We start from the raw sequence: 26822 nt of genomic DNA, 5'->3' as shown, positions 1-26822 counted from the left end.
GTCTAGCTCAGGGATGTCAAAGTCAATCACAGCAGGGGCTGGATTCAGGATCCAGGTCTGACCTGAGGTCTTAACAGTGTCAAAATTTTACCGTAAACTGTCAACCTCATTTCACCTGCAATAAAATATAAAAAAAAACCCAGCACTGATGATAAATCATTTGGGTATTAAAAAAGGTTAAAATGATATGTTTAAAGGCTCAAATCTGAGATAAAAATTCTAATTTATTAGATCAAAAGGTCAGAACATGATATTAAAAATAGGAAAAAATGTTTTTAAAGAGCAAATATATGAGGAGAAAGTTGAAACCAAAAGTTTGAAAGGTCAAAATATGTGATCAATTTTGAAATCACGAGTTTAAGAGTCAAAACATGACTTAAAATTTTAAATTGTAAGTCTGATAGGTCAAAATATGGGATTAAAAAGCCAAAAATAGGAGATGAAAATGTAAAAATATGAGCTAGAATTCAAAATGATGACTTAAAAAGTTGGAAATATGACTTAATTTCAAAATTAGGAGTGTAAAAGGTTAAAATATGATATAAAAAGTAAAAATTAGTCATTTAAAATGTCAAAATACAAGAAAAAAAATTGAAAACATATTTTTAAAAGTCAAAATATGAGATTAAAAAGCCAAAGTAAGGAGTTGAAAAAATCAAAATATGACTTAAAATTTAAAATTGGGAATATAAAAGATTAAAATGTGACATAAAGTCCAAATTATGAGTTGAAAAGGTCAAAGTATGAAAAGTCAAAATCATAAGTTTGAGTCGTAATCTTGAGATGCAAAGCTGAAAATATGAAATAAAACACAAATTAATTTCTTTCCCCACATTCTCGACTTTTTATGAAATTTTTCGTATATTTACTTTTTCAGATTTCTATGGCTTAACATGGATATTTTAAATAATCCAGTTGAAGTTTACATTTTTATACTGGAGGAAATCTGCAGACCTCATTCTGGTGGGCCAGTAATAACACAAATATGATATGATCTTGCGAGCTGGATATAATTGTTCCTTGGGCCGGATTTGGCCCCTAGGCCTTGAGTTTGACACCCATGGTCTAACTGTTAGGTTGTGCCCCATGTATTCAGGTGATCCAGGTTTGAGTTTGTTCCTTTCCTGTAGCTGCCGCCCCCAGCCCAGATTCTGACTCCATCCACTGTCCTAAGGCTATAAAAAAAATAAATATTTTGAATTTAAATAACGTATTAATATGCAAGTAAATAGACTCTACATGCGTTTATTTTCCAGTATTAACATTTTAATATGCATACACTTTGTTTTTTTATTAACATCAACCCAGCGCACAACTGGGGTTTTGTCAATCCTCCTCCCCCTCAATGAAGCCCTCAGGCAGATTACTCACCACGTCAGTGCGCCTTACTGTAACCTCAATTTTTGGCCCTAACATGCACAAGTTTTGCACAGTGCTGTGTACCGTCTCTGTCTTTCCTTTAGATGAGCACCAGAAGTGCATAGATTCATACAGGCAGCAGCATTTCAAAATAAAAGCCCCTAGGCTTTATGTTTTACACGTACATTTTGGCTTGTCATCCAATAAGCTCTTTAGCTCAGTGGTTCTCATCTGGTCTATCCTCGTGACCCACTCCTGCTTTCTTTTAACCTCAACTTGCAACCTAAATTTCCAAACTTTTCAACTGCTTAAATTAATTCAAACTCTTGCTGCATGTTGCATACTTTAAATTTTGTCCCTGTTGCCAGAAAAGCCATTTTTCTTACATTCTGCATCTAATTTTTGATGAACCATGCTAAACTAGCAGCATGAAAGCATCATTGGTGGCTGGTGGAAAACTTCTTTTAGCTCACTGCAACTTGCAATCCATTGAAATGACTCGATGATCCATATTTGAGGATCCTTCCTTTTCTTTGAAAATAACCTAACAGACCATGAATAAACACAGCAGACTTTCATTGTTGTTCCTGCTCCTGAAATGCAACACAGCGGCTCACTAGTGCCTCACTGTGGTGAGAAGTTTTAGCATCATTTGCAAACTTTTCTTCCACTCCCCTCCACGGCAGACATTTAAAAAAATAGTTAAGGTAAGCTAAGGCAAGACGGCTGTTTGTTAATGCACAATGTAGATCAGCTCGATTAAAAATGGCAACATCTATGAGAGAAGGTTTTATTTTTGATTAAGTACAGAATTTATCAAATGCTCGGTGTTATTCACAATAAAAACAGACAGAAAAGTCTAAAAACCAACTGCAAGTACACAGATTTAAGGCATCAACATCTCCTTTGCCAGTTTCTTCTTCATGAACCTCAAAGAGAGTGATACAAAAATAAATCCAAAAGAATTCAAGTTTTACTATAGAAAGGTCTCAGTAAGAAAACAAAGATATCACAAGGATAGAAACAGGAATGGAGACCGACGACCAATCACGGCACAGCAAAACCACGAATACAAAACATACAGAGTCAATACAGCAAAGATCGAAATGGTTCAAGACCCGGTCCATAAAACACTCTCCGTAGTTCACCGGTTTAATACTTTTAGCTCATTTTTAGCCGAGTAGACTGAGGAAAACATTGGTAAAAAAGCAGATTCTGCTACACTAAGACATCATTGTTTTTAACACTGAGTCTGACTCTATTTTCTTCACCTTAAATCAACAAAAGAAGAGTCTTAACCGGTTGATTCTGGACTTTTGGGAGCAACTTCATGATTCACTCCAAATATACAAAAACTGCCAAAGTATCAACAATCATGAAAACGCGTGTGGTGTTTTTTTCAGCAGTGCTACGGGAGGATCTAATGTGGCCCTTTGGGTCAACTCTCAGTCCCAAAGCAGCCGGCTCTGATGGAGGTGAAGTTTACACATCAACTGTTCGTTACACTGATGATGGTGGTGTCTTGATTTCCAATGCTACGATACAAACCCGTTTATGGAACAGCTGGACATTCCTGGAAGTATCTGCTCTCCTTGCTATTAGCTTAGCTTAGCTTGTAGACTGGAAGCTTGGGAATTAGCTACTAGTCGTAGTGGCTGAAGCATTTGGTAAACTTACAGGAATTTTGGGGGAATGTCCTCCAAAATTTTACTGAATTTTTATGAAAATTTAAGGGACATTGTTTGGATGTTTTAAGGGAATTTGTTAGAAAATTTACATCATTTTCCATGGAATATGGGGGGAATTCATAAGAACTTTTTGGGAATTTGCTTAAAATTTCAGAAATTTTTATGTTATTTATGTTAAAAAATAGAGGAAAGTCTGAGGAAATGTTGGGGCAGTGTTGAGATTTTAAAAAGTTGGTAACTTATGGTAACATGTTGGAAATTTGAGGATTTTTATTATGTTTTGGAAATCTCTATCGGAATTTGATTAGAAATTTTGGATGTATTTTGCTTCAAGTTTTACAACAACTTTGGGGATAAGTTTACAAATAACGAGGAGTTTGATTTCAGTTTTGTTTTTTGGTGTGAAAATGGCTTTGATATTTTAAGGGTACCTCAATGTAAATTTAGGGAATTTGTTTCAAACTTTTGGGAAACTGATTGGAGTATTGGGGAGAACGTCCTCTGAAATTTTACTGAATTTTTATGTAAATTTAAGGGGCATTGTTTGGATTTTTTTAAGGGAATTTGTTAGAAAGTTCATCATTTTCAACAGAATTTGGGGTGGGGGTCTTAAGATTTTCTTTTTTAAATTTGCTTAAAATTTCAGAGATTTTTGTGTTTTTTTTGGGGGGGGTTGTCTTTTTATTTAAATCTGCAGACTTTTTTAATTTAAAAAAGTAGAGGAATGTCTGAAGAAATTTTGAGGCAGTTTTGAGATTTTAAAAAGTTGGTAACTTGTGGTGATGTCTTGAAAATTTGAGGCTTTTTTAATGTTTTGGAAATCTCTTATTATTACAAATGAAGTTGCATTACATTTAAAAGCTCGGATTTCAGGAGGATAAAATTCAGAACGTCTCATATTGCTCATTCAACCTCTCTGAAATCAAACCCATTACAAATCGCTTTTAAAAACAACTATGTATACCTGAATGTTAAATTTGAGCTAACTTATAATTATTCTAGATGTTTTATGTAAATGAGAAACTAGAATAAGAGCACGATTAGTTATAGTTATAGCTTTTCTCACCAATGCCCTGGGATGGGAATTTTGTTTTGTTAGCTTGATGCTAAACGACCAAAAATTACAGCTGACACAGGCAGACTTTTAAAGCCTAAATAGCAGAAATTTTAATATCTGCTGATACCCATCATTCACCTTTCCCTGCTAATATCTGCTGACATCAATATTATGCAGATAATATAAATTATTCAGGCTCTGAGTGCTAACAACTTGGAGCTTCAATAGTTTTGTTTTGATCAGCACTTTCAGCTGACTGCAGGCACACAACTTCCTACTGACCTCCAATCTTTGGTATAGAATCCATGACTGGGCTGGTTGAATTTCTCATAATATTTTTAGTCTTTTTTAACAATCTAATTCAACACAGACAGGATTAAACTTTAAAAAAGTCAAGGGTTAGAGTTGCTGGATTGCTTAGAGCTGAACACAGTGGTGGTCCGGTTTCAAGTCTGGCCTGTGGCTCCTTTCCCACAGGACATTCTCACTCTCTCATCACTGTTTAAGACTTTATCCACTGTCCTCCTTTATAAATAAAGGAATTAAAAGCCCTGAAGTGAATCTTGAAAAAAGGGCTTGACAGGCTAGCTCCCCCCCTGCTTCCAGTCTTTTATGCTATGCTAAGCTAATCTCCTTACGAGTCATTTCCGGTAACTTTCAGCAGCAGACCACGGAGTAAATTTCCCCCCTTTAAATGAACGACACCTTTAAATATCCTCATCCTGTACATACCCACTATAATAATACATTTTTTATTTACATTTTTCTGCTCATGAGTTGAGTAGCGGTGCTTCTCCCGTCACTTGTTCTTTTAAAAGTGTCGATAAACAGCACAGAGAGACCACGAGTCACGGAAACTGATACCAAGTGATACTTGAGGTAATCATTGATGAAACACAGAGGAGGGTATCTGAAACGCTGGTTTGGACTTCAGCATCGGATCTTTTGTTTTTCGTAGCATGAGAACGTTAGCCTCGTTTGACACCAGGACGAGAGAGCGGACTGTGTTAGACTGGCGTGCAGCCCGTACACTGTACTCTCCTGTGGTTCAGGCAGTTGGTAGCTTTAACGATGGCACGGTAGTGGTTCTTCATCCCACTGCAGGTCTACTCTAAATGCTTCATGTTCTGGCATATTAAACTATCACTCAGAGCACGACTCCAGACGGCTAACAGTCACTGTAGAGTTGAAGGGATTCACCAGCTATTAGTATCATGTCAGAGTACGATGAGCCTGAGGCACCATTTGGACCAGATTACTGTCTTCAAGGGAGGTGGAGGAATTTCACATCACACACTCTGATCAGGGGAACTTCGGTCAAAACTAGTGACGCCAATGACGGCGAATGATTTCAGATCTGGTTTAAGAGAAATTTAGTTGATGAAGGATAAGAAAACATTCAGGAAACAGTCAAAACTGAGCACTATGGGACTGTGGGCCTGAAATTATTAAAATATTGAAAATTCTGAGTCTGACTTGCCTGGGACAGATTTTTTTTTAACGTTTTAACTTCGACAGCACTGACACCTTGCTCCTTCTCTCACCCTGTGTTCCTTCTGTGTTTGCACACTGCCCTGCAGTTGCATGCCCTTATATGGGCATGTTGTTTCTCCGTCCTAAGAAAGTTTCCTGATATTCTATGGAAATTTACGAGATAATTTTTTTGATTTTTTTAGGGAATTTATTTAAAATTTTAAATAATTTTTCATGATATTTTGGGGGCAGTTGTAGGATTTTTTTTTATTTAATTGGAAATTTTGGTTGGAATTTGCTTAAAATTTCAGTAACTTTTATGTTTTTTTTTTAAATGTGTCATTTTTATCTGTAGGCTTTTTTCCATAAAGATTCACTAAAACGTTTGAGGAAATTTTGGGGTAGTTTTATGGGATTTTAAAAAGTTGGTAATTTTTGGTAATGTCTTTGAAATTTGAGGCTTTTTTAATCTTTAGGAAATTTCTAACAATTTAAAAGGAAATTGTACTTCAAATAAAACCTCAAGTCTCAGTACAGAAACATACACAACACCTCATATTGCTCATTTAACCTCTCCTGATTCAAACCCATTACAGACTGATTTTTAAAACTTAACTATGTATATCTGAATGATAGATTTGAACTTACTTATAATTAATCTAGATGTTTTATGTATAGAGACACTAGAAGGGCATTCTGTAGTTTCCAGTGGCCTTGGGGAAGTTGCAAGTAAGTATCGTTGCTTTATATTGTTCCTTTAATTTCAAGACTACTTCACTGATGAATAAAATATATGAATAAATATTTAATTCCTCCTCCTCCCTCCTGTTATGGTACTCCAGTCCAAAAGGGCTTCAGTTTGTTGTCTACTGGATGAAGTTCAGATCATCACAAACAAATATCAAATATAAAAGTCAACACAGAACTCCTACTGCTGTATGCGGCTTTCACATCATCACAGTTCATCATTGTGTACATATTTATGAAAACACAGTAATATCAGAATCGACAGGCTACATAACTGTGCTGGTTCAGACCTGGGCTACAACTAGAGTGAGTTGTTCTTAATGACACTTGCGGAATAATAAAGTAAGTTGCGGGAAGACCTGCAAATACTTAAGCCCCCGGGAAGAATCGCGGAGCGAGAAATTGTCTTTATGATCAGTTTGCCCTCAGATAAATCAAACTAAGACGGCTGTGGGCTAACCTCCATCTCTGAACACTAATCTGGTACGTACTCCTTTATACTGTTGATGTTCTGAGTCTAAAAGTGAATTTTTAGAAAAGAGAAGGAAACAATTGAGAAATAAAAATAAAATCATTTTCGCAGCCTATCACAAACCAATGTGTTGTTGAGAAAAACTTAAGTTTTTATCCTTTTTTGATGGTAAAAATAAGATTGAAAGGGAGTGGAATGTTTTGAAGTTTCATAAGAAAGATAAAAATAAAAAAAATATTTAGATTTAAAAACAGGGGTAGTCTTTTAAACTGGTGCCACCAACCAGCTTATGCTACATGGGGCGTTTACATTTCAAATTCATATTGTAAAAATGTTTTTTAAGTTTGCTCCAAATAGACTTTAGCTGTGTTTGCATGTGCAATATTCCTTACATACACATGCAAACATCTATGGTAAAATCTGCTGTATATGACCTTTAATTCAGGTATGCTTTCATAAATCTGTCCAGGGGGTCTCACCAAATTTGAGGACCTTTGGGAGGCTAAGTTCATTATCAAGTGCTTGTGTTTTTTTCAGTCTTGTCAACAATAACAAATAGAAAAATGAATGAATAAAGCTACCACTACTCAGTCAAACCTTGCTGCTGCTACAGAGCCACAGTGACAGAAACTCACACGATGCTGCTAATTTGGCCCCCTCGTCTTCCCCAGACCAGCTGCTACCTCCAGTTTTGTGTTTGCGTGTCTTTTGCATTGGCTTTCAGCTCTGCGGTGACGTCTTCCGGCTCTCTCTCAGGATGCCGTCCAGCCCGTTGAGCTGGCGGAGGAAGCCTCGGTTGGGGATGACTCCTCGATGGTCCTTCACCGTCTTGATGGCCTCCACCAACGTCAGGTTCTGTCGGATCATCAGATACGCCAGGACGAGAGTCGCAGAGCGGCTCACTCCCACCGTGCAGTGGACCAGCACCTTACCTTTAAACACACACAGAAAATCAACCAAATATGGACCATTTCAGGCTGCCACTATTGAAGGAAACTCAGATTCAATCTGGGCTAGAGGTCACCAAAAGGCATGTGGGAGACTCCATGGGCAAGAGGAAGAAAGTTCTTTGGTCTAAAGAGACCAGAATGGAGCTTTTTGGGCATTAGACAAGACGCCAAACACACCATTTCCACTGTGAAGCACTGTGCTGGCAGCATCATGCTGTGGGGATGCTTCTCAGTAGCTGGCCCTGGAAGGCTTGTAAAGATGGAGGATAGAATGAATAGGAAAATCCTAGAGGACAATCCTATTCAGTCTGCAATAGAACTACGGCTTGGGAGATTTATTCTCCAGCAAGACAATGAGCCGAAGCATACAGAGAAAGCCACACAGAAATGGTTTAAAGACAACAAGGAGAATGTTCTGGAGTGGCTGAGTCAAAGCCCAGACCTCAATCAAATAGAGAATTAGTGGCTGGACTTCAACAAGGGCTGTTCATGCCTGATCCCTGCAACCTGACCGGGGTAAAATTTCAGTGTCCAGATGTTTGAGCCTGATTAAGACCTATCCACACAGACTGAGAGATGTGACTGTAGCCAAAGGTGATTTAGTAATCCTGGACCTAGCAGGGTCTGGTTGGCCAGCGTATCTTTGAGTGTGAGCACAGATTTTGCCAAACTAACAGGAAAAAGATGACTTCAAACTTGCATAGATATCATACTATGATAGGTCTAGACTGTAGACAGTATTAAAAAATCACCACAGAGAGCTCACAACTTCTTCCTATCGCCCCAGGTGGCCGACAGAAGCAACTATAGTGGTTTGACTTCACTTTTATCAGAGAAAGAAGAGAAATGAAGGTTCATCAAAGGTACTCTCGTTGCTCTGACAGATGACAGCTGAGAGCAGACTGAAGCAGCCTCCAGGGAGAGGAAATGGATTCATCTTTGCTGCCTTTGCTTTGTCTCAGATTTCACAACAAAGACTTAATGATCTGAACTCTCACATTTCTGCTATGAAGCCACAAGTGATGCAGAAAACAAAGGTGTGATGCCTCTTCTGTTCTCAACCCAGAACAAGAGCAGTGAACTAATGTGAAGCCCTGGTATTCATTTATCCCTATATTCCCTATATAATCTCCAATCATTCTGTGAGCTCTAAGCTTGATTATGATATTATCTTGACATAAAAAAATGCTAGTTTTATTGGGATCAGAGTGTAATTTCTCCAGATCTTAACAAAAAAAACAACAACTAAATTTCAGTCATTTTAATGAGAAAACAAAGCTTTATACAAATGTATGGTGCTCCTAAGACTAACCTCCGCTTGTGAGAGCTTTGTGGATGAACTCGGCCGCAGGATAGAAGTTGACGCTCATGTCGAAGGTCGGGGAGTCGTGGGCTTCGATGCCGTGGTACGTGATGTTCATCCCGGCATAATACTCGGCTCCACCGCGCCATTTACTCTGAGCACAGTTCAGGATGTGAGTGATGCCCAGTTTGGCCAGCTCACGACGGTCCGATGCAATATCTCTGCAGGGAAAATGAGCATTTAACAACTAAGAATCAGAACATGGAACTGAGTAGAGGTTCTTCACCAAAGTTCATAATATATGCTCAATCATTCTCCCTTTCTCAAAAAAGTTGGGGCACTGTTTAAAACATAAAGAACCCCATATTTTATCAACTACAGAACATAAGCAACACTTCAGATGTTGAAACTGAGACATTTTATCATTTCATGAAAATATCAGCTCATTTAGAATCTGAGAGTATCTAAAAAAAAAAGGGACAGGGCAACAAAAGGCTGGAAAGAGGTACAAATGAAAAACAATTGGAGGTGCATTTTGCAACTAATTTGGCTAACTGGCACCAGGTCAGCAACATGACCGGGTATAAAAGTAGCATTTTAGAAAGGCAGAGTCTCTCAGAAGTAAAGATAGGCAGAGGTTCACCAACCTGTTACAAAATGCGTCTAAAAACTGCAGAACAATTTCAGAAAAATGTTTCTATATCCCACTATCTACAGTCCATGATATCATCACAAGATTCAGAGAATCTGGAGAAATCTCTGTGAGCAAGGGAAAAGGCTGAAGGGGTCCTCAGGGGCCACTGCATTAAAACAGGCATGATTCTGTACTTGAAATCCCTGCATGGGCTCAGGAACACTTCCAGAAATCAATGTCCATTAACACAGTTGGCCGTGCCATCCACACATGACAGTTTAAGCTGGATCATGGAGGGAAGAAGCCATATGTGAACAGGATCCAGAAACACTGCCGTCACAACAGCATGGCTTCACAGTAGAAGAGTCTGGGTGCTGAACTGGACCGCCAGCAGTCCAGACCTTTCCCCAATAGAAAACATTTAGAGCATCAGAGAAGGAAAATTCTAGCAAGGAAGACCAAAGAATGAGACAACATTCATCTCCCAAAACTCCAGCAACTGGTCTCCTCACTTCCCAGACGTTTACAGACTAGTAAACATCGCCCTGTCCCTACTTTTTTGAGATGTGATGCTGTCATCATATTCAAATTTAGCTGATATTTTTAAATGAAATGATAAAATGTCTTAGTTTCAGCATCTGAAATGCTGTTTATGCTCTATTATGATATACTGGCAATGCTCAAGTGAAATGAGGCCTATATAACTGTGTTTCTGTTGATTAAAAACATAGGACAAACATAAGACATCCATTTTTACTGCCTATGGTTTGATTTTCAGTTTAAATTTTTATACTGTGACAACATTTTTATTTCTTTTGAAACATATCAAGATTTCCTTTTTGATTCAACCGTTTTAGGCATAAAAACACAACTTTCTACAAATTATCAGTCTTGTCTCAGATTATTTTGGTTGAATTTGTTGATTTCATAGAGGCTTCGATATAAAATTAAGTGTTACTGTTAGCTAGAATCTCCTCACAGGAGCTTTAATATCTTAAATTGGTTGATGAGAGTGTTACACCTGAGCCCAGTCTCCCCTATCTCTATAATGTTGTCTTAGCTCCTTCAGTACTGGTTTACTGAGGTGTCACAGGTCGTTTTTATTGTGTTAACTCACTGATCTCCTATATAAAGCCGTGGCCACACTTCATCTGCATGGTTACACGCTGTTTTTCCCGTACAAAGGAGCCTCTCCAGCTCGGACACCGTCAGGATCGGCGTTACCCGTTCAGAGTCCTTTCGGTTCGGGGATCTGGAGCTGCTCCGGGACCGGGAGAACCGGGACATAAACGCCATTTCATCTGTAAAGACAATACACTCGAAATACGACGTTTGTCATTCATGAAATATTAAAGCAGTGAATGAGAAAGCGATACAAAGAGCAGGAAAGAAACCCCATTGTTTCTTCAATGTTATCATATTCCAGCGATGCATAGCTTCACAAATATTTACCTGTGGCTTTCCTGGTGAACATTAGTTTCTGTGACTGCGGCTATGCTCCTCTAACGTCTGAAATAAAGCCACCCAGGCCCTGTATTTTCCCTCATACAACGTCCATGTTTCTTTTATTTACCTGTTATTTTACTCCGTATTTCTCTGGTGCTACAGGGCGAGCCTCTCCGCGGCCATGTTGACTCCTTTATTCATCTTCTGTGTGAGGATGGTCGGATGAAGAGGATGAGACGGCTGCTGATGAAGCTCAGCATCCGCCAGACATCTTCACCTCCGGCCGCTGCTTCACCATCTTCTTCTTCTCAACAAGTCCTCAACGAGACGTGTGACCGTTAGCAAACATGGCGACCGATTTAAAGCGATATTTAGGCTCAGTTCGCTCTGAACGCCCTTCTGGTGATACTTACCGTGTGTTACATTAATATTGGCGATTTTTATATTTAATTCACAGTGATAGTCTTTAGAATGGAGGTGCTTCTATCATCGGTGGCGTCTGTCGCCCTCTGCCGGTTGAAGCGTCAGCTAAGAGGCGGGAAAATCAGCCAGCAGCCTCCTCAAGGCCCATTCAGGATCGTTCTGGAACTTTCCATACGTTTTCTCAGTGTCATTCAAAGTTTGATGTACGAAAGAGCAGATAGGGAAATAAACGTAGTGGCATGCCAGTGTTATCTCTCGTAATAATCACAGTTCGCCTGAAATCGAGTGAGATATCGGATTTTTATATCTATAGCAACCTAATGGCTTTACCATCAGGATTTGTGCGTTTATTTTTACGTATTTCTATTTTGTATTTTTTAATCTTTGCGTTGTTAAACACACGTTTTTCCAATTTAGAGGTCAATACTATTTTAAATATAGCAAGAAAATCCTTAGATGTACAGAAGCCCAAAGTGGACCCACATTTTTGCTGTCTAAAAACTTCTTTGTATATACATTTTCATGTAATTGCAAGAGGTAAAAACACGCTATGGATAGTGCCCTCTTTTGTGGACAAAATTGGGACAAACTGCCCTCTTTGTTGATTTATGGACAAAATATCCTCTTTTGACCATCTATGTTGACAAAAATATACAAATTGCCCTCTTTAGTGCCCGCTGTGTTTGAAACATTCTGAAATTTACCATCTATTTTGCTCTCTACGTTGACAAAAATGTGACGGATTGCCTTCACTGATCCCCTCTATGTTGACAAAATTCTATAAATTGCCCTCATTGGTGCTCTCTATGTTGACAAAAATTCTAAAACAAATTTTAAAACCACCTCTAAGACTAAATTAGATCAGAGAAAATTGAGCATTTCCTTGCATTCAAGGCTGCCAGATGGGAAGGAAAGTGTTTTTGCTGGATGAAAGCTGCCACCCTGGTTGATCTGCCCCTGCTGTTATCAAAACTTCACTGTCATATTTTTGTGTAATCATTATTATTAATATTCACTCATAAAAACATACATTGCATATATTCAGATACAGCTCCCCTTCTATTAAATGCTCCCATCTGTACTTTATTTCTCGTCTTATTTGGCCATGGCCTTAGCTTACCTGTAGTCCATGTGTGTATTGTCTTTGAATGTAATCAGCCACATTACAACATCAATATGAATGTAAAACATTCCTATCACTGTACTATCAATGATTTCACTGATTTAAAATCTACTGATGAAAATACTGACATGCCTAAAATGCACAGTGGAGAAATATCACAGTTTCTGATCATCCAAAGGTAGCCAACAAACATTTTTAATCAGAGTTTTAGTCCACAAAATGAACTCTGAAATCTTGAGTTCTTTACTGTGACGTGACGTCAGCAGCAGACCAACTATTTCTACATCATTTTAAATGTTGTAACTCTCTCTGAGGTTTTTTCTCTGAGGGAAATGTTTTTGCAGTTGGCCCTTTGGGCCACCGTACTCAGCCAGTGTTAACTACAGCTCTATTAAACAGATCTGTAGGATATACAGTTGAAACCAGAAGTTTACATACACTAAGATTACTATGCCTTTAAACAATTTGGGAAAGCCCAGATGATGATGTCATGTCTTTGGAAGCCTCTGATAGGTTTATTGACAACATTTGAGTTAATTAGAGGCACACCTGTGGATGCATTTTAAGGCACACCTGAAACACACTGCTTCTTTGTGTAACATCATGGGAAAATCAAAGAAATCAGCCAAGATATCAGGAAGAGAATTGTGGAATTGCACAAGTCTGGTTCATCCTTGGGTGCAATTTCCAGATGCCTGAAGGTGCCACGTTCATCTGTTCAAACAATTATACGCAAGTATAAACACCATGGGAATGTCCAGCCATCATACCGCTCAGGAAGGAGACGGGTTCTGTGTCCCAGAGATGAACGTGCTTTGGTCCGAAAAGTGCATCTCAACCCAAGAACAAAAGCAAAAGACCTTGTGAAGATGCTGGCTGAAGCTGGTAAGAGTGTGTCATTATCAACAGTCAAACGAGTCCTGTACCCACATGGGCTGAAAGGCCACTCTCCCAGGAAGAAGCCATTACTCCAAAAGAAACATAAAAAAGCCAGATTACAGTTTGCAAATGCACACAGGGACAAAGACCTTAATTTCTGGAGACATGTTCTGTGGTCTGACGAATCTAAAATTGAACTTTTTGGCCATAATGAGCATCGTTACATTTGGAGAAAAAAGGGGGAAGCTTGCAAGCCTGAGAACACCATCCCAACTGTGAAACATGGGGGTGGCAGCATCATGTTGTGGGGTTGTTTTGCTGCAGGAGGGACTGGTGCACTTCACAAAACAGATGGCATCATGAGGAAAGAACATTATGTGGAAATACTGAAGCAACATCTCAAGACATCAGCCAGGAAGTTAAAGCTTGGACGCAAATGGGTTTTCCAAATGGACAATGACCCTGAGCTTACTGCCAAACTGGTTACAAAGTGGCTTAAGGATAACAAAGTCAATGTTTTGGAGTGGCCATCACAAAGCCCTGATCTCAATCCCATTGAAAATTTATGGGCAGAGCTGAAAAGGCATGTGTGAGCAAGGCGGCCTACAAACTTGGCTCAGTTACACCAGTTCTGCCAGGAGGAATGGGCCAAAATTCCTGCAAACTATTGTGAGAAGCTTGTGGAAGCATATCCAAAATGTTTGACCCAAGTCATACAGTTTAAAGGCAATGCTACCAAATACTAATGACAGGTATGTAAACTTCTGACTCTCAAGAAAATAATAAAAAAATTGTCTAAAAAGTGATCTCTGTCATTATTCTGGCATTTAGCAAATAGAAATAATTTTGGTAATTCTTATTGACCAAAAACAGGAAAATTTTAATCTGATTTAATGTTAGACGGTGAGAAAAAAAAGTTTATGTGCCTTTTTATATAGTGTATGTAAACTTCTGGTTTCAACTGTATTAACATTGTAGTGTCAAAATCAGAAATACCAAAGAAGAAGATGATCCGTTCCTGTTACATAGAGGATTAAAAATCATTCCTGATCTCCTGATTCTGCTTCATGAAGAAATCAGGTTGGTTTCTGTTCCTGCTTTGAAGAAGCTCTGCCCCTCACATGCCTTATCTCACACCAACCATAAAACAGACTGTTACTCTGACCTGAGGAGACGCTCACTCTGGTAGAGAGAGCTCCGGACCAAAACCAGCACCACATCCACTGAGAGAGGACAGCAGGAGGGAGTACTGGGAGTACTGGTTCTACTGGGATACTGGGAATACTTCCACTTTAACCAGGTACTGAATCCACCAACTGAAGCAGACTTTAAAAGAACTCAGAACCAAAGAGAAAGGAACTTTCAGGGACAGGGAGTGGCTTCCTGTTTGTCTGCAGCGTCTCCAGCTTCACTCCAGACAAAATGGCGTCCAAGTTAGAGGAGGATCTGAGCTGTCCGGTCTGCCTGGACATCTTTAAAGATCCCATCATGCTGTCCTGCAGCCACAGCTTCTGTAGAGAGTGTGTGGAGAAGAGCTGGAAGGAGAAGGAGGACAAGGAGTGTCCCATCTGTAAGAGGAGACACTCAAAGGAATTATTACCTGTTAGCTTTGCTTTAAAGAATCTGTGTGAGACTTTTCTGCAGGAGAGAAAACAGAGAGCTTCAGAGGATCCATGCAGTCTGCATCAGGAGAAGCTCAAACTCTTCTGTCTGGACCATCAGGAGCCGGTGTGTGTCGTCTGCAGTCATTCAGAAAAACACGCTGAGCACCGATTCAAACCCATTGATGAAGCTGTTCAACAACACAAGAAGAACCTTGAGGAAACTCTGCAGCCCTTAAAGAAGAAGTTAGAGGCTCTTAAATACGTTAAAGTGAAGTTTGATCAAACAGAAGCTCACATGGAGGTCCAGGCCCGACACACAGAGAGGCAGATTAAGGAGCAGTTCAAGAAGCTTCATCAGTTTCTAGCAGAGGAAGAGGAGGCCAGGCTACGAGCACTGAGGGAGGAAGAGGAGCAGAAGAGACAGAGGATGAAGGAGCAGATGGAGGCTCTGAGAGCACAGATAGCAGATCTTTCACAGACAGTCAGAGCCACAGAGGACCAGCTGACGGCCCAAGACGTCTCCTTCCTGAAAAACTACAAGGCTGCAGTGGAGAGAGTCCAGCAGTGCCCCCTGCTGGAGGAGCCACAGCTGCCCTCAGGAGCTCTGATAGACCAGGCCAAACACCTGGGCAACCTGGCCTTCAAGATCTGGACCAAGATGAAGGATGTGGTCTCCTACACACCCGTCATTCTAGACCCCAACACTGCTGGATTAAACCTCATCCTGTGTGATGATCTGACCACTGTGAGAGGAGGAGAGAGACAGCAGCATCCTGATAATCCAGAGAGGTTTGATAATTCCTTCTCTGTCCTGGGCTCTGAGGGCTTTAACTCAGGGACTCACAGCTGGGACGCCAAGGTCAGAGACAGTAGATCCTGGTTCCTGGGAGTATTACCAGAGTCTGCTGAGAGGAAGGGATACATATTGTCTAGAGTTTGGGCAGTACGGTTCTGTTTTGGTAAATACTACACACACACACCATCACATCCAGACACTGTTCTCTCAGTTCAGACAGAACCAAAGAGGATCCGAGTGAATCTGGACTGTAACAGAGGAGAGCTGTCGTTCTCTGATCCTGATACTAACACACTCATACACTCCTTCACACACAATTTCACTGACAGGATGCTTCCATTCTTTATTACTGGGCTTTTCTCCTCACTGCAGATTCTCCCAGAGAAGATCTCTGTGAGCGTGGAACCAAACTAAACAAACATGATGTTATGATGGCATTTGATCCAGTCACTTCTGATATTTGACTACAGAAACTTTCCTTTCATGGTTTACAGTCAACAAATCTATGATGGATCTATGATGGACATGTTTATTAAGCCACAAACAGAAAAGCTCACAATTGCTGTGTTGTAATTGTAGGCTGTTAGATTTCATGCTGCTCATTTTTTACAAGAAGTTTGTGGCAAATTCATGACACTTGTTTGAAGAGAAGAAGTCAGTGGAGGTTGATCTGGGGGGATTGATCCATTGATCACCTGTAGAGAACAGGTAGCGGCTATTATTTGACCTTTCATGGATGATTTCTGAGACGTGCTGCTGTCTCAGCACTTTCATTTCTTTATTGTAGCTGCTAAGTGTATGTTTGTAGACTTCTGAATGGATCTGAACTTTGTTCTTTGGCCGTTGACGTTCAGCCTTTCTCCGAGACCTTTTTAGCATCCTCAGCCTTTCCCCATTTCTCCAAGGAGCCTTTGGTGTTTGCTTCATTCATGTAGTTTTTATGGGGGCCATACTGTCAATGATGTGACCCACTGTACAGTTGAAATTGTCCATCATGTCACTGCATGATGACATGATGGTGGATTATGACTCATATATTGTTGAATGAACATATGGGATGTATTTTCACCAATAAAACGCTGATTTACACTTCTGCAAACTGATATTTCCCATGCCAATAAAGCTTGTTGAACTGAACTGAACTAAAACTGATCTTAAACTTTGATGACATCATCTTTAAAGGCAGAGGACAGAATGTTGGTGAAGCTGGGGATGTTGGGGCCTCAGCTGATTCTTTAAATGAGTTAAACTAGACTGGTGTATCTGACCAGTGTGTATGAACTGTCTTTTTACTCCGCTGATGAACATCCCTGTACATAATGGTAGTGACTATTAGAGTCACACTCTGGGCCTACTGGCATGCGTGCAGTAAATTCAGCTGTGAGCTGGACTGTTGTGGATCTGGAAAGGACTGTGATTGTTTCTGGGAGATCAGGAAGTCCTCCACTCCTCTGTTTCTGCTGGGATGTTAGAGGTTTTACCTTTATGCACACAGATGAAGAAAGGCTCCTGTCCCCCTTCTCTTTTCTGGACCGTCTGTTAGTACACGGTTGTGTTGGAGCCCCTGACGGTCCTGAAGTCTGTAGGAGTGGACATTTGTGAAGGAGAGGGACTTCCTCTTTTTCTTGTCTGTCGCTCATTCTTTGGGAGACCCGCCTCATCAGCATGCACCCAAACTAGAAAAATAACATTAAAAACACCCCCCCCCCCCCCCCCCTCCTGAAACAGCATCACACTTTTACAAGGATTTAGATCCATCAAACACAAAACAGAAGGCTAGTTCATTTATTTACATGCTTTTACTTCAACCATAAACCCTATTACAGTAACAGTTGATTTTCTATATGATGCATTTACTTTACAGCTCTTTAATGATCAGCATTAACATGAAAACCCGTCCTATAGTCAGATATTATAAATGACAGCCTTGATGCAAGCTTCGTTGTCTTCATTTAAGGCAGAAATAACAGGCTACAGATCTACCAAGTCCCATGATGACTCTATAATCATGTTCATCCGGATCATTTCAATAAACCGTATCTTACCTGTGATCGTGTTTCTGCAGATGCTGTCTGTGTGCATGACAGGTCTGCTAACTTTGACCCTCTTTATGTCCCTTCTCCCGCTCCGTATTAAAACACTAAGAAAACATGTGTAAGTGGTTCGAATAACAGTCATCTGTTGTTTAAAAAGTTTGTAAAACGTGTTTTTTCAGCCCAAATAAAACTTGAGCTTAGTAAAAACCAAGCTCAGTTAAAAAGATGAAAACACAGAGGTAAAAAAGGGGAGAAAATATGAGCGAAAAGCAAAAACACAGAGCCTGAGGGGAGGAGCCTGAAGGCAGCATGACGTCAAACTGTTGCGACCCACGTGTGAGTGTAGTGAGGTGGAGAGATGGCTGCGGACAGGGTACAGTTTCATGAAATGGGCTTAGACGACCGTCTTTTAAAGGTAATTTGTTGCTCGAATTGAACTAGAATGTAGAATAAGAGTCTCCTCTGTCATTAAATCGTTAAGTTAAGAATAAAAACCTCGGATTAATGAAGATAACTCGATGTAAACACAGGAGGAGGCGGCTAAGCTAACTAATCAGTACTGTGTACAACGGAGGAGCTCATGACAGCTGTACTGTAACTAATGAAAGGCACTGTGTTTAATGTTGTTTATCTAGCACTGGTTTTATGTGATTCTATTAACAGTGGCTGTATGAAGGTAATAAGTTTTTAAAATGTTATAAATGTTATGGCTGCAAACGTCTTGTTTATTATTCCGTGCTCTATGCGGACAACCATTGCCTCAAATGTCCGGATAATTTTGTAAATGGTTTTATGGTGACATTGCACGATGTTATCGGCTTAATTAATACCAGTATCGGCACTGATTACCTTAAAGATAACCAGATCAAATTGCAATTTCAGCTGAAATTGCGTTGGGATGCTGAGGGCAGAATTGAGGAAGAACTGCTGGAGTGGCCAAAAAGCACAAAAATAGCCGAAAATAGCATAAAAATAGCATACAGTGCCATAAAAGTAGCTGAGAATGGCATTCAGTAGCTAAAAAAGATAAAAAATAGCTTAAAGTAGCTTAGGAGTAGTTGAAAGTAGAATAGAATTAACTCAAAGTAGCCCAAAATTAGCTTAAAATGGCATTCAATGGCCAAAAAAGCATAGAAATAGCTTAAAATAGCATGAAAATAGTGGAAAAAATAGCTGAAAATAGCATAATAGCGGAAGAGTGTGTGAGATTTTGCTAAAGATGGTGGAGATATTGTTCACAGCGGTGTTACTTAACTCTAAGCCAAATTGTTGAAAAATACCTTTGCAAGAGCCGCAATCTAAGCGGTGAAGCAAAGACAGCTTGAAGTACAATAACAATAAGTTACAGGTGGCAACATTGGTCAAAGAGAAGCAAAAATGGGGAAAAGTGGCACAGAGAGGGGCAAAAAATGCCAAAAGGAAGATAGAAGTGGCAAATATGGGTAAAAAGAGATAGAAAAGAAGTGGCAAAATGGGCTAAAACAGTATAAATTGATCAAAAGCTGCAAAGATTGAAAAAAGGGACCAGAAAATTTGCAAATAAGGGCAATGGAAATGTAGAGAAAAAAAGGTTGACAGTCGAGTTTGACAAATAAAGCCTACTGTGTAAGTGAGGGAAACAAACTGATTAAGGTGACTTAATCTGACTAATTTCTGATGTCAAAGTTTCCCTTTTTCAGGTTTTCTGGGGAATAATATTTCAAATTAAGACACAGAAGAGCCACAAATCATCCCAATAGAGCCACACGTTGAGTATCACTGGTCTAATGTATCTATTATTAAAGTTCCATTCCACTTTTCTGTCTCCTGTGGTTATGATCAAGGCGGTTGCTGACCTGGGTTGGTCCCAGCCGACCCTGATCCAGGAGAAAGCGATCCCTTTAGCTCTGGAGGGGAAAGACCTGCTGGCTCGAGCCCGGACCGGATCAGGAAAGACAGCTGCTTATGCTGTCCCTGTCATCCAGCGAATCCTGGCCTCCAAACAGGTGAGAGGCTCCCAAATAAGAGTGTTGATAAAGGACAAATAAACAGATCATATAAACTTTATTCAAGTTCATGACTAGGGCTGAACGATTTACAAAAATAATCTAATTATCTAATAATCTAATTTAACCTATAAAGGAGGCGGCTGGGGTGGAGGAGGTGAGGCTGGCTACCAGCTGGGGTATGACTTTTGTGAAGTAATGCTAGGCTTCATCAGTTTTAGATGTTTGTATGTCACTCATCTTCATTAATAAAAACAAACATAAAACACAAAAATTAGGATTTTTGTAAACCATTATACAAAAATGGGCACTTAAATGTTTGCGTAATGTGCATAAAATCTCAGCTGCTGCAAAAAATGTATTTATTAAGCAGGTACTTTGACACATTTCATGTCAAAGAAATACTGCAGCTTCTGCGATTTGAAAATTGCAGCAGGATTTATGTGATTAAATCTAATGTGTGATTAATTCCCAGCCCTACTCATGACCATTTTGTTTGTTTTTATCTCCAGAGCGTTCGTGAGCAGGATGTGCGAGCTCTGATTCTGGTACCGACCAAAGAGCTGGGCCAGCAGGTCCAGGTGATGGTCAGACAGCTGACGGCGTTCTGCTCGAGGGACGTCCGAGTGGCTGACATCTCTGGGAAAGCTGATCTGTCAGCACAGAGGTCAGTATGATGTTAATGTTTAGATATTTCACTCGCTATCGATCAGTATTGTCAAACAAAGTTTGTTTTTCTGTATCTAACCAGGCCAATCTTAATGGAGAAACCTGACATAGTCGTCGGGACGCCTTCTCGTGTTCTCGCCCATCTGAACGCCCAGAACCTGTTTCTGCACTCGTCACTGGAGATGCTGGTCGTAGATGAAGCCGACCTGCTCTTCTCTTTTGGCTTTGAGGCTGATCTGAAAAACTTGTTGTGGTGGGAACTTACACTTAAATGCCTTATTATCCTTGTCTCTGGTCTTAAGTTGTTACCATCACAAAGACACCTGTGAATGTTGCATTTATTTGTAGCTTGTTGAACAGCGCTGTTGTACTTCCAGCAAAGATGTGAAACCAAAGTTTGGCTTTACCGCAAAATTTAACCAACTTTGAAAAAAATTTAAAGACATATAAAGCTTCTGCAACCCTGTTAGTTTTAAGAACATCTTTATTAGACCTTGTTTTCTTCTTTTCAGGGAAGCTTTGTAGCGTTTTATTTAATGTTGTGCTTTAATATTTTACTTTTGGCCACAAGGGGGCAGAGTAATGTTAGAAGAATCTCAGGCTTAAATCAAAACTGCTGACCAAGCTGAACATTAAAAAACAGACTGTATGTTTTCTTGATTATTATGCTTTTTTTTTTTTTTATACAGGAGTTAACCAAACTTGAACACTTTCAGTGATGTGTTAGTATTTAAAAGAGCGTTACCCTTTCTGTTCGTTTTGGTCAAATGTTTATAAAGTGAATAGAAACAAACTTTTTAACAAAATGCAGCCTTCTGTTTCTGTTAGAATAATGTGTGTTTTGTTTTTTTGTAGTCATCTACCAAAGATCTACCAGTCGTTCCTGATGTCAGCTACTTTCACTGAGGATGTTCAGGCCTTGAAGGAGCTTCTGCTGCACAACCCGGTAATCCATCTTCACATTTATATTGTAGATAAGGGCCTCTGTGTGTTACTCAGCCCTTTAGTCCACCGTGCTTCTAAAAACTTGATTTGCCTTGGTGGGGTGCATGTATGAAAACCCTGACTTTCTAGACACTTTTTCCTTTTGAACCAAAGATGGGTTTTCTGGCACGGGTTCGCCAACTTTCAAGAGGCATGGACAATGAAAAAAAAAATCAAAAAGAAATCAGAAAGCCCCAGCATCACTCTGAAGTTTAGAGCAGAAGTTCCTGGACTTTTCAGCCCACAACCTCTTAAATAACTGTGTTAGAGAGTGGGGGGCCCACTGTCCATGGACATGGTGGCCATGCATGCTCACTGATGCACATTTTCCTACAAAAAAGATGCCATTATATTTTTTTTCAACATGTATTTCATGTAAGAAAAGACTAGAAGCTAGGGCTGAATGATTTGCAAAAATCCCCCATGAGAAGTTTCATGGCGTTAATAACACCCTGGACACTGCGATCGTCCCAAAGTCTGACACGAAGGAGGAGGAGACACACATCCTTATTGTAGAAGGCTTTCTGCTTTACACCTACAAACCTTTGATCGCCGTGCTGAACCAGCGTTACTTTATTTCCATCCCGTATGAAGAATGCAAAAAGAGGAGGTGCTCTAGGAACAAAACGGTGCCAGATCCAGCAGGCTTGTTCGATGGCCACGTCTGCGATTTAATATGCGATTATTTTTAGTTTCCGAATCTAATCTGCTGTGCAACAGACACAATCAATGAATCATTCTTTATTATTACCAGCACAATATTGGATTAATTAAACTAGGGATAAACAGTTTCAAAAAACAATCTAATTGCGATTTTGGGTTACACAATTTAAGCCTGACATTAATTTCATATTGAAGGGGATGATCATTTCTTTGTTTTTTTATGTTATGAATAAGAAAAATACACACATAAAGGAGAAGTGTAGGATTTAAAAAAAATCCCTAAGAAAACCTGAGATGTTTGCATAATGTGTAGAGCATAAAATCTCTGCTGCAATAAAAAAGTGTATCAAACATTTTGACACATTTCAGTTTATGGAAATATTGCACTGTCTGTGATTTAAAAATTGCAGCAAGCATTGCGATTTAATCTAATTTTCGATTAACTGCCCAGCCCTACTAGAAGCAGAATGCAAGTAATGCTCATGCATAGATTTAAGCATTGAGTAGACATGTTTATTTTGAAAATGCATATGCGATACCTGCAAGTCCAGACCCTTACGTTATGTCTGTCAAGCACAAACTTGCACTTTAAGGGTTTTATTTGCACAATACAGTCACTTAAGTAAATCTCTCCTAATGGGAATGTTTTTATTTTAATCTGAACTCGTTCTAAAAATATATTTTTGCAAATTATACCATTTGAAATCATGTTTTTCTTTGTTTCCTGGAAGGCATCTTGTGACCCCAGGGGGTCCCGACCCCACTTAGGAATGACCAGTTTAGATAACAGCTTTATTAAATCTAATGCAGTCTCTAAACGAGTGTTGCTGGAGTTTTCAGCATCTCCAGCCTCCTCCGTCATTACACCATCCTAATTGATGTTTAAGGGATACTTACCTGGAGAAGTAACTTTTACTGCAGTCTGAACCAATAACACCTAAAACAAAAAGGAAGTTGACTCCTACTATGAGGTTAAGTGCCATGCAATTTTAGGAAATATTAAGGTCTGAATGTACTAAATCTATCTTAAAACTGTCTGGAGTTCATGTATGTACAAGAAGAGTGCACAGAGGTATTTGACACAGGAGATTTCACTGGTTTAGGTCTGATCTTCTCTCTGTGGTTCCTCTCAGGTGATCCTGAAGCTGCAGGGCTCTCAGCTGCCCGACAGCAGCCAGCTGCAGCAGTACAGCATCAAGTGTGAGGAGGAGGATAAGTTTCTGCTGATCTACACGCTGCTGAGGCTACGGCTGGTTCAGGGGAAGACGCTGGTGTTTGTGGGATCCGTGGAGAGAAGCTACAGACTCAAACTGTTCCTGGAGCAGTTCGGGATCCCTGCCTGTGTGCTAAACTCTGAGCTACCCGTCCACTCCAGGTGACAGGGAGACTTTTCCTTTACTTAGAAGGGGTTTAATGTCTAGTTCTTGTCTTGTAGAGCTGAGATAAAAGTGTACCTCCTGATTCAGTCTCGACTAACTCAGAGGCTAATATTATAATCATTTTTGCTCAAACTTTGCTTTAATATACTGTATGATGTTTATTTTTTGCCATTCTGCTGCAGGTGTCACATCATCACTCAGTTCAATCAAGGTTTTTACGACTACATCATTGCCACAGACGAGCAGAGTTTAGTCGACCCCACTGCAGCTCCACAGACGTCTGCAGGCAAAGGGAAGAAGAAGAAGAGCGCAGAGAAAGGAGGAAAGTGAGTCAGAGGTTTAATTTAATGTGAAGGTGGTCATCTTAAAGTTTTGGAGGCTGCTTCTCCAGAAAAGCCTCTCCTTTATTGATGATAGTTTTTTTTATAATCATGTTTTAAAAGGACAAAAGACAAAGAGTTTGGCGTCTCCAGAGGAGTCGACTTCCAAAATGTTTCCAGTGTCCTCAACTTTGATTTTCCCCCGACAGTAGAATCGTACATCCATCGAGTAGGAAGGTGAGCTTGTTTTTAAAATCCAGTTAGACATGTTTTGAACCAAGAATTATTACATGTTTTTACGTCTGTCTAAGCAACATTAAGCAGCTGTTTATTTGTGATGATGATAAAGTTTTTTTTTTGTTGTTTTAGGACGGCCAGAGCTGATAACCCCGGCACCGCTCTCTCCTTCATCTCCCACACAGAGCTGGGTTTGCTGTCGGAGGTGGAGGAGGCTCTCACAGGAGGTAACTTCTACTTCTTTAATCTAATTCTGCTCCTTATATCAGCTTAAACACCGCTGCTATGGCTATTCCACTGACAGTATGGGATTTATAGACAAGCACAGACAAGAGGTTACTGCTCCAGACAAGGATAGAGGAGGGTAAATTCATCTCAGTAAGATGCAGGAAAAAAGCACAAATTGGTGCACAAAAACCCACCAGAATGCAGGAAGGTTGTCTGATGCTAACCACAGTTCATGTCAGCTTCATGTTTCAAACATCTTTATGAATCAGGTGTAGCTTTTGATTAGGACTGTCAAACCTTTACTGAAAAATCTGGAATATAAGTTGCCCAAGTACGTAAGCAGCCGCCTGTTTTTTTGAAGGAAACTGTTTACATGTGCAACAGTTTCAGGGCCATGTGGGGAAAATCTGACGGCTTGGTTTCAGCACACATTTTCTGGAAGGTAGAGAAGGCTGGTGGGGGGGGGGGTGATTGCAGACAGGCAAGGGGCACATATTTTTGTTAGACAAACCTGAAAAATTGATTTTTGCATATTACCCTTTAAGTGTTCAGTAAGTTCCCTCTTGCAGTGGGGCGACTGCACTTTCCTTTGCCCTCTGTAAATCTTCCTTGCTTATTTCTCCCTTGGCTATAAACTACTTTGAATATTTAGTTTTACATATTTAATCCAAGGTTTTATTGTGTGTTTTGTGTTTAGAGAATTCAGAATCTGTCCTGAAACCGTACAAGTTTAAGATGGATGAGATTGAAGGCTTCAGGTACCGGTGCAGGGTGAGTGTCCTCATCTATGGTCACTCTTATTTCATGCTTTTCTCATTTTTAGCGGTTTAAACACATGATAAAGTTACTCTACCTCTCATTAAAGCTTTGCTGGATGATTTTAAAGTTTGGATTCTGATTTTTTTATTGTTTTATTTTGAAGGATGCGATGCGTTCAGTGACGAAGCAGGCAGTGAGGGAGGCCAGACTGAAGGAGATCAAACAGGAGCTGCTCAACTCGGAAAAACTCAAGGTGAGTGATGGCGGGGCGCTGGGTAAAGGTCGAGAAAGGTCGTCCAGCTAGGACATTGTCTTCTTTGCTTTGGTTTTTGTTACTAGACTGACAAGAAAGAAGTCTGAGTTAAGAGCAGACTTTTTTAGTCTCAGTTACTGTAAAATCTGGAGCATAAGATTCACTTTTCATGTGGATTTTTCCTCTAAAAGTGAGCTACCTCTGTGCTGTCAATAAACAAGCTGAGACATGCACCATCATAACAGCAAGTGCAACCCTTCCACCATCATCTACTACACTTTACTTCACTGGATTGCTTGCATTTTTACCGTCTTTCCTCCCTCAGTAGGTCAGAATCCTGCATGTAAAGTTTAATAATCTGTCAATAAGGGTTGCTCCTTTATGAGGATATAAGCAGATGTAGAAGTTTGACTGTTTCTTCTGTCGCTCAGACTTATTTTGAGGATAACCCCAGAGATCTTCAGCTGCTCAGACACGACAAAGATCTTCATCCTGCGGTCATCAAACCTCACCTGAAGAACGTCCCCGAGTATCTCAGTAAGATAATCCAGACAAACAAAAACACAGCTGGGATTAAAAGAGAGATTAGTGTTGATATGTCATTATTCTCTCTGCCTTTCTTTAGTTCCAACCACTCTGAGAGGTACGGTGAATCCTCTGTTAGCTCGGAGGAAGAGGAAGAGGATTATCAAGTCAAAAGTAGAGGGAGCTATGAAGAGCGGCTTCAAGGTGAGACTGAGACAGAAATATTGAATAAGGCTAGATTATTTAACTCTTAAAATCTAAACAACTCAGTGACAAAACGACTGCGTCTTATTTTCTGTCCCGTAGAAGAACATGAAGGGGAAGAACCCGCTGAGGAGTTTCAAATACAGCGGAGGGAGGAACAGAAAAGAGAAAACAGGACAGTCGTAACTTCAGCAGCAGAAACTCTGGATGTTAAAAGTGTACAGAGACTCTTCAGGAGGACGATTCAGTCTCCATTTATGACTCAAACGGGACGAACAAAACCTGAACGGACTCTGGATTTAACGCGCTGTTGAAGCTAAATGGACCACGGACTAAACAGAGCTTAAACTTGGACTCTGAACTTTGCAGTGAGAGGAAAAGTCAGACTGCAGCGGTCTGATTTAACCAAAACAACCATGAATGACCACCACACGTTGGCTGAGAGCAAATCAGCCTTCTTTATATCACATCTCCTCTGGAATATTAGAAAAACTTTATTAAAATTCAATGATTTCTTCTCAAACATTGAGTATTTGTAGTTAAGCGCTGGTCTGAGTGTTCCTTTAGCTCCTTGGAGTAATATCAGACGAATAATCTCACCAAGAATCAAACATAGACTTCAGATT

General features: G+C 39.9%; 3 protein-coding genes across 3 annotated transcripts; 2 read left to right on the top strand and 1 right to left on the bottom strand.

Moving 5' to 3' along the window:
* Window positions 1-2135: 2135 nt before the first annotated feature.
* On the bottom strand, window positions 2136-11513 carry LOC121524757 (dual specificity protein phosphatase 26). Its single transcript, XM_041810244.1, has 4 exons — window positions 11257-11513; window positions 10801-10984; window positions 9059-9270; window positions 2136-7728 (listed from the first exon to the last, which is right to left on the bottom strand). The coding sequence occupies exons 2-4, from the start codon at window positions 10977-10979 to the stop codon at window positions 7517-7519; spliced, it is 603 nt and encodes a 200-aa protein (XP_041666178.1). The 5' UTR covers window positions 10980-10984; window positions 11257-11513; the 3' UTR covers window positions 2136-7516.
* Window positions 11514-14798: 3285 nt separating this feature from the next.
* LOC121525490 (nuclear factor 7, brain-like) lies at window positions 14799-16667 on the top strand. The gene is made up of 2 exons (XM_041811519.1): window positions 14799-14854; window positions 14952-16667. Exon 2 carries the CDS (start codon window positions 14977-14979, stop codon window positions 16366-16368), a length of 1392 nt encoding a protein of 463 aa, XP_041667453.1. The 5' UTR covers window positions 14799-14854; window positions 14952-14976; the 3' UTR covers window positions 16369-16667.
* Window positions 16668-18283: 1616 nt separating this feature from the next.
* Window positions 18284-26639, top strand: ddx56 (DEAD (Asp-Glu-Ala-Asp) box helicase 56). Its single transcript, XM_041811823.1, has 14 exons — window positions 18284-18405; window positions 19814-19975; window positions 20488-20642; window positions 20727-20897; window positions 21500-21590; window positions 23425-23666; window positions 23853-23996; window positions 24114-24227; window positions 24360-24454; window positions 25153-25226; window positions 25378-25467; window positions 25899-26004; window positions 26093-26196; window positions 26299-26639. The coding sequence occupies exons 1-14, from the start codon at window positions 18349-18351 to the stop codon at window positions 26380-26382; spliced, it is 1689 nt and encodes a 562-aa protein (XP_041667757.1). The 5' UTR covers window positions 18284-18348; the 3' UTR covers window positions 26383-26639.
* Window positions 26640-26822: the final 183 nt, after the last annotated feature.

The sequence above is a fragment of the Cheilinus undulatus genome, linkage group 17 (assembly GCF_018320785.1).
Source record: "Cheilinus undulatus linkage group 17, ASM1832078v1, whole genome shotgun sequence".
Lineage (NCBI taxonomy): Eukaryota > Metazoa > Chordata > Actinopteri > Labriformes > Labridae > Cheilinus > Cheilinus undulatus.
This window is presented reverse-complemented; position numbering and strand designations above follow the sequence as displayed.

Bases quoted from the DNA above. Each gene is read 5' to 3' on its own strand.
- LOC121524757 (XM_041810244.1), bottom strand. From the start codon at position 10,979: ATGGCGTTTATGTCCCGGTTCTCCCGGTCCCGGAGCAGCTCCAGATCC. The intron at 9,271-10,800 runs GTGAGTTAACAC...TTTTCCCTGCAG, and splicing joins CGGCTTTATATAGGAGATCA to AGATATTGCATCGGACCGTC. The intron at 7,729-9,058 runs GTTAGTCTTAGG...GTGTGTTTAAAG, and splicing joins CAAAGCTCTCACAAGCGGAG to GTAAGGTGCTGGTCCACTGC.
- LOC121525490 (XM_041811519.1), top strand. From the start codon at position 14,977: ATGGCGTCCAAGTTAGAGGAGGATCTGAGCTGTCCGGTCTGCCTGGAC.
- ddx56 (XM_041811823.1), top strand. From the start codon at position 18,349: ATGGCTGCGGACAGGGTACAGTTTCATGAAATGGGCTTAGACGACCGT. The intron at 25,468-25,898 runs GTGAGTGATGGC...TCTGTCGCTCAG, and splicing joins TCAACTCGGAAAAACTCAAG to ACTTATTTTGAGGATAACCC. The intron at 26,005-26,092 runs GTAAGATAATCC...GCCTTTCTTTAG, and splicing joins GAACGTCCCCGAGTATCTCA to TTCCAACCACTCTGAGAGGT.